Genomic DNA, 12060 nt, shown 5'->3' with positions numbered 1-12060 from the left:
CCTTCCTCCAATCTTTTCACCCGTAGTCTGAAAGTTGAGGTAAAACGTGTCCTAGAGTTAGACAGGGGTACCGTGTGTCAACCGAATCAACCCTTTAATGGAGTTTACAGGAGGGTAGTGTCACAAGGCTTTTAAAGAATAGTAATATGTTTGTTTGTTTTTCAGTCAGGAGTGTATTCAGAGATCAGGTCACGTAGCCGATCGCTTGCTTTGCTGAAGGTGTTTAAACGGTCCCCAGAGCATACGGGCACCTGTTTTCCATTCACGCTCCTCCTCTGCTTTGTCACAGATTCAATCTTCAAGCTCCTCAAATCATTAAAGGACATCTGAAACGGTTGTCACCGGCTCTGTCAAATGACTGACCTTAGAAAGCTCTAACGTTTAAAGATCACGCAGGATTTTATCTTGTCTGTCTGTCTTATCTTTTCTTCTTTAGAAGAAGTCAGCTTGCCTGAGCTTTGATTGCCAGTCTAGAGTTCACACCTCAGATTCATGGCAGTCTGTGCTGTTCCAGCAGAGAGGGAACAGTTTTAAAGGAAGTGCTTAAGAAGATGCTGTGACTGCCTCGCAAATTCACAACTTGAAATGAAGGAGAACACAAGGTTCATTAGTTTCATTAACTGATGGTTTAAAGATATACTGTCTGCTTATAGATAGTATTGGCATGCATTTGTTTGTATCTTCCATAACCTAAACCATATACAAGAGTAGTTCTAAATTATTATATTATATTATATGATATTATATTATATTATTAAAATGTATTGTATTATATTATAAAGTATATTACATTACATTATAAATTGTATTATATTATATTATATTATATTATATTATATTATATTATATTATATTATATTATATTATATTATATTATATTATATTAAAGCGCTTGTCCTATTGGTTGCTGGGAAAATGCCTATTATATTATATCACTATAAACATATTTCATTCATTCAACATCAAACATTATAACCTATTACACACACACACACACACACACAGAGAGAGAGAGAGAGAGAGACATTCTGCAAAAAAATAAGTTAGTTAAATATATAATATTAACAGCTTTTAAAATATAATATACCACAACCTAAAAACATATTCGTTCGGGTCACATGACGTCACTGTAGCTTTGCGCGGCCATCTTGACGACGACGGTCTCATTAATGCATGCAATGTGTTGTGCAGTTGGCTGCAACAACAGCCGAAAGAGGAACCCCCGAACTGGTATTTTATTCTATACCAAAAGAAAAGGATATGAGAAATGTCTCATATTGTATGAATGTCTCAGATTGTATCATGTCTCATTTTTCTGTGCGCACACACCCGACCCAAAACGTGCGGCCATAGACCCCTATACAGCGCGTGAGTAATGAATTGAGCTCCGTTTCGTGTCTGAATGGACAAATACACACAACATTATGTTTAAATGTCCGTTTTGGAGAGTATTCACGTAAAATATGTCGGTTATGTCTTAAACAGAATTGTCATCCAGTCTCTTTGGTAGAGAGAGAGAGAGAGAGAGAGAGAGAGAGAGAGAGATGAGGAAAACAAACAAACAAACAAGCATGCAAATGGAAAATATCGCGGCCGGAAAAATTATCGAGCTCATTTTTTTTTTATCGTGTGATTAATTGATTTATTGACTATTGCGACAGATCTAATCCAGATTAATGACAGCTAGCTGTGAGCCGTGGCTAACAGCTGGCAAGCTACCAGCTGTTAGCCACTTAGCTAGCTAACAACTCGCTACCTAGTCAGAGCAAACTACCACCAAAATCACACATTTGAATTATTTTTTTATAATACCTACATTCCCCATGATTAAATATAAATCCTTGGTGGCCAGATGCCGCACTTTTACGTTTGTTACCCATCCAGCTGCGGCATATTGATACGCGTCTGTACTCTTGAAAGCCTTAAAGCGATCCCCACTGTATGGGGAGGGGTTACGTACAAGATAAATATATCATGGAAGGCAAATTGGGGCAAGTCTGGGGCAGATAATAAAGGACAAAAGAAAACTGGGGGTAACAAATAAGGATCGGAGCCTAAAATTAAAATTTTATCCATGTATCTCTGTCTTTCTCTCTCATTCAAATGGGCAGTTTGGGCGGCCATACCTGGCGAGATCGGTCGTCAATATGGTGGCGTTCTATTTCTAGTGACGTAGGTGGCATCTATGAATAATATTATTTTGGTACTTTTCTGTGAGTGAAGAAATAGCCTTATAAAGTATCTTGGTACAAATTTCCTATTTTCATATCTTTTTGCATAAAGTAGTGAGATAAATATACTTGTATCTTCCATATCATAGGGTATATAGCAGAAGAGTAGTAGTAAATTATGTGTAATGCTATGTTATATTTTATTTTATTAATTACAAAAATCATATCTAAAATAAAAGGTAAAATTTGAAGTTAGTTAAATGTATAATATTAACAGCTTTTATAATATAACATTCTATAACCAAAAAATATATGATACTATTATTTTGGTACCTCTTTTTTAGTGAAGGAAATTACCCGTTAAAGTTATTTGGGTGTTTTGTTTGCATATAGTAGTGTTTACTCATGACTTGTGGCTGAGACTGAAACCTATATGCAGCAGAACAGTACACAATAGTAGATGATTGATATGACGGTAGAGTATATATACCGAGTATATATACCGAGTATATATATAGAGTTATATATATATATATATACTGTATATGACAGCACAACTGACTGTGCAGCACCAGTGCTGGTTTATCTAATGGCCGTCAGCCTCGGCCATTTCCCGCACTGCTGTCTTCCCTGCACACTTCGGCAGCCCAGCGCTGTTGCCATGGCGAGGGATGCTCTCTGCTGTCCTCCAGCAGTCTGTCCGACCCTCAGCGACTCTCTCCCTGTCTGCAGTCTGTCTGATTGGCTTGGCCTAAGATCGGCCCCCATGCCAATGCAGAGCCCGACTCCTGCCAGAGGGATTATTAGATATGTGACTCCATCGCCCTGTTTCTGCACCTCACTAAGGGTGCTAATTATGAAATGTCACTCAGTGCTATTTTTTCTGCACCCGCATTTTTATTTATTTATTTTTTGTCTTTTACAGATTGGCTGCAATGTGTTTTTGTGCTTTGTTTGTTGTAATGAGGAGAGAGGGTCCAGATGATGCTAATGAGATGAGAGAAATAGGAAGCACACAGTGTCATATGGCATATTAATCCATACAGTAAATCTGTTGGGTAAAATGGTTAAGACAACTTGACTTTTTTATTTAATTTTATTTAATTTCAAAGTATACTACTCTGTAAGGAACTTAGCTCTAGGAAATATTAATAATCAATAATAACTTGTTATGATTAATTATGAATATTTGGGTCAGTTAATTGGATTAACTTGACATGGCTAAATTAATATTACAATCAATTACTCAGTTCTTCCAACAAACTCTTTTGATTATTAATTTATTCTAGGAAAAGGGTATCTTCCATGGCCACAGAAGAATAATTATTTCTTAGCATGTACAGCGATTTGAGCATGTAGCAAGATCGTAAAAGAGACTTTGGTGCAAGCAGTAAATCAGAACCAAATACATAAAGTGCATAAGTTGTATTAACTAAATCATAAACATGAATTAACTAAACAAACATACATAAATACAGGTGTAGGAAAAAGGAGTGAGAGATGGAATGATGTAACGATGGAGAAGATCCATCTAACTAAGAACCAACAGCATTTCATTTTCACATTTCATTGAATTGAATACTTGCATTTGTAGTGGGAACAATTCTTGAAGTTGTGGAAAATTGAAGTCGTTGAGGGTTCCGGCAGTGGCAAGTGGAAGTTGTTTGAAAGTTATCTTTCTCCAGGAGCATATGGCTGGTTTGGTCAAGGCCTGGGGCCCTATTGAGGCCACGCCGAGCATCCAGGAGAAGTGAGGAAGTCGGAACACATCCATATATAACACATCCACACTGCATTCTAGAAGAAGGTGATGTACATCAAAGTGTGAGTCATTAAATGAGGATTAATTAGGTAGGAGGCATGATACAGGTGAGGTTACATTGATCGTAAGTTGGTTGTATACCAAGGTACTTACCATAATATATACGTAATAGTACACAAGACAGTAAACCATTTACACTGTTTCTTTCACAGTTTTATGCATGTTCATTTATAGATCAGTTAGTCTATGATTTATGCAGCAAAGTCAGTTTTAAAGAGGGTTTCTGTCTTCCATTGTCTCTCTCTTGTGCACGTGGCCACATTCCTGTGGAGGTCGTAAAATCTCCTTATCAGCCCTGTGACATGACACTGTTTCTGCCCTTATGTTCCTGTCATTTGGGATGTTAGTTTTGGAGTTTCATAAACCTTTGTATATAATGAATATTTAGTGTGTGTCTGATGGGTCCAGACCCTACACGCCATTTTAAATATCAAAAGTTTTTGCACTGTGAACTAACATGAGTATGAATGTTTTTATTTAATAGCATTAACAAAGGTTAATTAATGCTGTGCAAATACATTACTCCTTGTAATTTTATGTTAGTTAATGCATTAAATGGTGTTAACAAATTAGATCTTACTTGAAAGTGTTACTCTTAAAGTTAATATAAATTCATAATTGACCCTACCTTTTAAATGCACATCCTTGGTTATACTGTGCATCTTTGGAGCACACAATTTTATTTATTTAACAATTTTGTTTTCTTCATATTTTGTCAAATTGAATATCTTGTTCCACCTCTAAATCAAATTTCCTTTTCGTATGGTATCGCGGATACCTCTTATTTTTTTCAACCTCTCTTCTCCAACCGCTAGATTCCACTATGCTATGCAGCATCGACTTCATGATCCGATGAATTTCAGATTAATACAATCAGGTCTTGAGAGTTGTGAACAAGAAAATTGCATTTGTCTTTAAATAAAGATTATTTGAATATTGTATTATTAAATATCCATTGATGAGCATGAATGAAATCCTGAAAAAAGGCTGCTCTTGATAAAAGTTGTCCTAGCCCTTCTGTTCCCTCTAAAGATCTTTGCAGACTTTCAGAGTGATGGCGGATGTAAATAGCTGAGTTCAGTCACCTGAAGGTCAGGGATTGGATCAGCAGACCGTGATGCTATTGACTGAAAGAGAGCAGGTACTCTGAGTTTGCTCTGACACTGATGGCTGGTCCTCTGGAGAGGCTCTGAGCTCTGTTGCATGAGTTTGTCTTTGTGAAGGACTGAACAGAGGATGCAGGGCTCCAAAGTGAGAGAGATGGAGGAAGCGCCCTTTAGACTCTTCTGGAAAGAGACTATAAAGTGTTTTTAAAGACTTTTACTAGACTGACTGTTGGTATATAGCTCTGTCTGTCTGTGTGTCTGTCTGTCTCCCCCTTCTATCTATCTATCTATCTATCTATCTATCTATCTATCTATCTATCTATCTATCTATCTATCTATCTATCTATCTATCTATCTATCTATCTGTGTTTGTCTGTCTGTCTCCCCCTTCTATCTATCTATCTATCTATCTATCTATCTATCTATCTATATGTGTGTGTCTGTTTATATGTCTGTCTGTCTGTCTATCTATCTGTGTGTCTGTCTGTCTCCCCCTTCTATCTATCTATCTATCTATCTATCTATCTATCTATCTATCTATCTATCTATCTATCTATCTATCTATCTGTGTTTGTCTGTCTGTCTCCCCCTTCTATCTATCTATCTATCTATCTATCTATCTATCTATCTATCTATCTATCTATCTATCTATCTATCTATATGTGTGTGTCTGTTTATATGTCTGTCTGTCTGTCTATCTATCTGTATGTCTGTCTGTCTCCCCCTTCTATCTATCTATCTATCTATCTATCTATCTATCTATCTATCTATCTATCTATCTGTCTGTCTGTCTGTCTGTCTGTCTGTCTGTCTGTCTGTCTGTCTGTCTGTTTATATGTCTATCTATCTATCCATCCATCCGTCCATCCGTCCGTCCGTCCGTCCGTCGGTCTGTCCGTCTGTCCGTCTGTTTGTCTGTCTGTCTGTCTGTCTGTCTGTCTGTCTCCCCCTTCTATTTATCTATCTATCCATCTATCTATCTATCTGTGTCTGTCTGTCTGTTTATATGTCTGTCTGTCTAAATGTCTATCTGTCTGTCTGTATATCTATTTGTGTCTGTCTGTTTATGTCTTTCTGTCTATATATCTATCTGTCTGTCTGTCTGTCTGTCTGTCTGTCTATATATATATCTGTCTGTCTGTCTCCCCTTCTATCTATCCATCTATCTATCTATCAATCTATCTATCTATCTATCTATCTATCTATCTATCTATCCATCTGTGTCTGTCTGTTTATATGTCTGTATATCTATCTGTTTGTCTGTCTGTCTGTTGTTCTACCATTCTATTTGTCTATCTATTGTTTGTTCTGTTTATCTATCTTTCTGTCTGTATCTGTCTGTCTTTCCATCTATCATTCATTTTACCAAGTTTCTTCTATCATTCTCTCTGCCTGTCATATGAAATCTATCTGTCTTTTTCTAACTTTTTAAGCCTTCGAGTTTGACAGCAAAAGTTTGATTTCATTTCTGATCATTACATTTAATTGGATTACAAATCCATTTAAAGTCAGATCGTACCTGTGTTTGAAATCCATTTGCGAACACTTAGTAACATTTCCCACTTCTCTCTCCTTTTGTCCCCCATGATTCCCCTTTCCTAGATTTACCCAGGGTCTGTGGAGCTCATGCAGGTCATTGAAGAGTTCATCCACATCGTCGGACTGGGAATGAAAGACTTCGACAATGCCTACTTGATGAAAGGGAACCTGGGTAAGAGAACTGCAGAACCCGTCTCACAAGCCACTCGTCCTGCTGACCCTTCCCGTCAGTTCTGCGTGTCGTCAGTAATTGAGGATAAATGGTGCATGGAGGGGGGCAAACAACCACCAGTCGATAATGTTAATTAAAATCAAGCCCTTTCCACTTAATGTGCTAAATTCTAATGCAAACAGCCTTGTCTTATTTCAGCTCGGAAAAGTGGAGACTGTGTTTGGATTCAGTTACATCTATTGCAACGTGCTTTGTTTTTCATTTATCAAAAACAACATTTTTTTGCCTTGTTGTTCTTTGTTTTTTTCCAGTTTACAGGCCTTTAAAAGATGAAGCATGACTCATGCTTTCCCCCATACAACTCCTGTGTCACTCAACGAATTCCAATGCTAAATGTCGGCTCACACACGAATGCTGATTTCCTTTCCAGGCATTTAAACAGAATCAAAGTTAAAGAGCAAATACAAAAATACAAAAAATGAACAATTGCTTCCGGTGGTGAAGCACATTTGCTTAGTTCTCCTCATTCGGGTGCACAGAACATTGACCCATGAAATTGCAATCTCCATGAATTGCAGAGCTCAACAAATATGAAATGATTGGATTAGGGTGACCTTCCTATCCATCATAGAAGAGATACATAGAGGAGTCTATATTGCTTGGAAATGGTGCTCATATACCCAAATATCATTAAAAAAAGTTAATTTCATTGAAGGGCACCTTTGATATCTTCCTTAATGTTACCTTGTTTTATCAGGCTTGCCATAAAACATCGACAGGATTGCAAAGTGTCATGATGTTTTGTACAGTACAAAGACAGACATTAAAAGTCTGAGAATGCAATATTTGGAGATGCTTGCTTGTTATGGGAAAAAAAGAAAATTACAGATTTTATTAATCAATTTTTTTTTATGTAAACCTTTTGATATTTACTGTGAATGTACTCTTTTGGTGACTTTTTTAAAAAGCATGTAAGCATTCAACTTAATGACCCTGACCTTCTTGCCTGTATCCAAAACAGCACATATAATATTTATTTGGACCTCCTGAGATTCAAGAGTTTAAACACTTTTCACTGGCCATTTAAATAAAAATAATCAAGAGTTTTGGAGCCCTATTTTGTATCTCATAAATTGACGTGCCATTTATATTTATTTACCTTGTTTAGCAGAACAGATGTTTCGACGTTTTTTTCAGGCAAGACTGAATCTCCATCAAGCTAGTTCAGACATGACCAGCACATTTCAGTGTGTAAGATAAAACACACAGCCAAGAACATCGCCATCATAATGATGCAGGAGAGCTATAAACATTTCAATGTCATCCACTGACAAGGCAAAGTAAACCTGTGATTGAAACAACTTCTTGTAGTCTGAAGGTGAAACTGAGTGATGTTGTGTCTTACAGCTGCTACAGTAACAGATGCATAAAGAGTCTTTAGCAAATCACTCAAGCAACCATGAACATTATTGAAACACGTCTTTTCGAGACATTACGTCTCTGTTGATTTGTTGCCCACTTTTTTATTGTCTGATTACCAGCCATTTACATCAAATGAATTTTAAACTAACTTTGAAAAGACTTAATTCAGAATGCATAAAGGCATTCATAATTCCACAGTCATTCATAATTTCATTATGCAGCCTCAAAATCAATGTTTTTTATAAAAATAGTAGTATTAAAAGTATTAGCCTCATCAATGCTCAATTAGTTTAAGATGTAGGGGTGATATTGAGACGAGGAAACATAAAATGTTCTGTAGAACAACCTAATCTGGAAATCAAAATATATATATGTTTGATAGGTTAACTTTTTACACTCCATCACAAAAGCACTATTGTAATACGTTTAACTTGTTTATATTCTTGATTTCCAGATTGTTATTGAACGCCATAAAATGTTTTCAGCAAATGTCATAATACATGACATGTCATTTGTTTAATTAATTAATGTTTATTTGCATATTATGTAATACTATGTAAATTATTAACTATTTATCAATTAACATAATATATTACAGACCAAAAGTCAAAAATACAAATTAAGTAAATTTTTAATTTTGACATCAGCTTTTTCAATTTCCTTATCATTTTCAGTGAAATCAAACAATCTTAGCCAAAGTCTGCTCTCTTTGATTAAAAGAACAAAGCTGTATTGCCTGTACTAGCCAAATGAAAATCATCCGTCATAGGTAAGATATTGCAGCATCATTCCCAGCCAAATTTATAGCACGTTCTTGACACCGCAATAAATACCGACTCACTGTTGCGTCCGCTTTTAGCCAAATAACCTTGATTGCAGAGGCTCCTTTTTCCACGGCATGCCTTCTCGTAAGAATAAACAGTGACTCTGTCTTAGTTGCAGCTCTTTTAAGCTGAAATTAGATTTTTTTAATGTGTTTAATGGACATTGATTTGTGAGCATTGATTGCTCAGATGAGTTGAGAGACCCTGTCGTCTAGTCCAATAAGTAACCTAACCTTCGCATTTAGCCGAGATTGCAGCAAAATTTGTGACGTGACAGAAGCGGCCTGATATTGCTCGATAGGATCCAGTCATTAGGCTCATTAGTTACAGGTGGGCGCAGGTGCCGATGCCTCCTGGCTGGGTTCCCTGAGGACGTCCCTGAGAACGTTACCCACACCGCCGTCCCACCACAGAGAACATCCCTACTAAAGGGAACAAACACCCAGTGGGAAATGCACTGAATAAATCATAGTTGAAGAAGATGATTATAAGAGGAGCCCTTCACTTCTCAACACTGCTCTTCAACTTTTTTTAAATGTGCAGTCTCTTTGTTTATTTTGCTTTTGGTTATTTAAGGCTGTGTTTGGAATGCAATAATAGTGTATACACTGTATAATGCCTACTGTTTTATGTGAACCTGCATATTAGTATACAACAATATACAATTCAAACAGAAATGGTAATTGTTGTTACATAAACACTGCAGAAATGGTTTTAATATCATGGTAATTTGGTGCTTTTCCAAACATAGACTTTTACTTTTCAGAACCTGTTTGGGTACCTTAGCTTAATCGTGTTATTTTATTAGATATGAATCATATTTAATTAATTTTGAATTTATAAACTATTTAAACTCCTATAATTAGGGATTCAAGCATTGCATATTATTAAATGTGTAGCTGATATGATAAGCCAATAATTAATTTAATTTTATGGCCAAAAACAAAAAAAGTCCACCTATTTTAACTTAAAAACTTAAGTTAAGTTGCTGCCTTAAATGTTTAAGTATAATCAAATTGGCTGTACAAGTTATTTCAAACTAAATTATATTAAACTGACTCAGATTCTGTATATCTTATACAAAACTTATACTTATATAAAAAAGTAGAAATTGCTTAAATTATTTTGATGAGCTCAAGACAAGTAATGTGAAAACATATATTGTCAGCATTGATTTTGCCATTTTTACAGTGCAATAAATCATTCTATTTTGTCAAAAAATGTATTTTAAATCATTCTAAGTGATCCGAATGAATTTAAGCATCACAACATTATAATTTACATGTATTTACAGTATTTAATAGTGTTATTAAATAAGTGTTTTTTTAAGATTAACTTTGAAAAGATGGCATGTAAATATTTAAATGAAAAAATAGTGGAAATGGTCATGCACTCTTAAATATCCAATATCGACTGATGCAATAAATGGAAAAAAGGTCATATTTATGTAATTGCGGTATATTTTGCAACCCTATACGTATAAGTAACTTCCATATTTCCGTGGCACATAAATGAAGCAGGATTCTTTCTGTGAGTATAGGAGCCTGTATAAGTAAAGATCACTAAAGGTCCTGTGATCTCATGCTGCTTTGGAGCTTAAGGTGTAAGCTGCTTCACCCACCATTTTTCAGTTCTACCCCATGTGCTCCTGTGACTAATGCCCTCCCCATGCAGCTCCCCACACACAGCAGCTGGCAGCACTGCCAGTCTCCTCCTCCTACTCATACACACACAAACACACAGAAGGCTCACCTACACCTCAACGAATTAGCAATTACCTGATAATTATCTCTTCTGCTCTGCATGCCAGGCCAATAGTTGGTGATGTCACTTTGTAAAGAAACACTATGCACCTATAGACCTAGACCTAACACGTAATACGCATGTACGTGGCGTCACCGTTTACACAAATTCACGTTTTTGACGATAAAACAGAGACGATAACAGTATCGTATTCAAAAACTTGCCCTTTGTTGTGTTCACAATGGTGTGTTTTCAGGCCCCAAAAACTTTGTTGTGTAAATGTCGTGTAAATGAACGGCCAAAACACATACGTTTTCGGTTTTCAGTTGAAAACGGTGTCGTGTAAACTGCTTCTCAGTGTACGCCATGATAACGATGTATTGAAAAGTTTGTCTTTTGTGTTTTTCCCGTACAGACGAAAACTTGTCAAAAGAATGCCCATTCACACGCTTCTATGAAAACGACTAAAAACACTGTATTATTCAAACCAGGCCATTATTTGGCGATGCCACTTTGTAAAGAAACTGTGCGACTGACTGAACGCGTAATACGCATTACGGTATAATTTTTTTAGGCCCCCAAAATCCCGACTAAATATGATAAAAACTACAAAGTATATTTGACACACACTCAAAAAAATAAATTTTGCCTCTTGTTAAATTTAATTAATTAAAATAAGCAAAAGTAACACAATTGTTTAATATTTTGTCACAACTTAATTTTATTGTGTTCAATCAATCTAATATATTTAAAACTGAAGTTTACTTAATTAATTTGTGTGAAAACTACATGAATTATTTTTGTTGACAACTAACTTGGCAGTGGATCTGTAGCTCCCAGCATGCTTTGCAAGGGACTGCATTAGGAGGGTAAATTTAGGGATTAAAATGTTATTTTATGTGTTTTTCAGTAAATGGAAAGATGTTGTTAGTTGATGTTAGTATTTAATGTTCAGTTATGTTAGAAACTTAGAGGACTTTATGTAATGTTTTTGAATTTTGTGGTTACCATTATGCAGAAGAGTGACGACTGTGTTTAGGCTGTGGGAACTCAGTAAACATTCCATATGCATTAAACCTCACTTGCATCCCTGCATAAGTCATATTTAATATTATTATGCAAAAAGTTGTTCTAATTAAATCGAATGCTAGTTCCTAATATCATTAGAAGTAACTATAGAGCCAAACTAACTAAAATTATAATGTTGATGATTTTAGACAGGACAAAAATTAAATCTGGGTAACTTGACAAAATTCTAGCT

General features: G+C 35.8%; 1 protein-coding gene across 3 annotated transcripts in view; it reads left to right on the top strand.

Annotated features, from left to right (window-relative positions):
- The window catches only part of adgrb3 (adhesion G protein-coupled receptor B3), a 201573-nt gene that overhangs the window by 124254 nt on the left and 65259 nt on the right, over positions 1-12060 (top strand). For all 3 annotated transcript variants that reach the window (XM_077236465.1, XM_077236464.1, XM_077236463.1), the window contains one exon: positions 6702-6810. In XM_077236465.1, the coding sequence (XP_077092580.1) occupies positions 6702-6810 (109 nt within the window). The remainder of the gene's footprint in view (positions 1-6701; positions 6811-12060) is intronic.

The sequence above is a fragment of the Siphateles boraxobius genome, unplaced genomic scaffold, assembly GCF_051911475.1.
Source record: "Siphateles boraxobius isolate OS27281-9 unplaced genomic scaffold, OSU_SipBor_1 20, whole genome shotgun sequence".
NCBI classification, from domain to species: Eukaryota; Metazoa; Chordata; class Actinopteri; order Cypriniformes; family Leuciscidae; genus Siphateles; species Siphateles boraxobius.
Note: the sequence above shows the minus strand (reverse complement) of the source record. Positions and strands in the feature narration are given on the sequence as shown.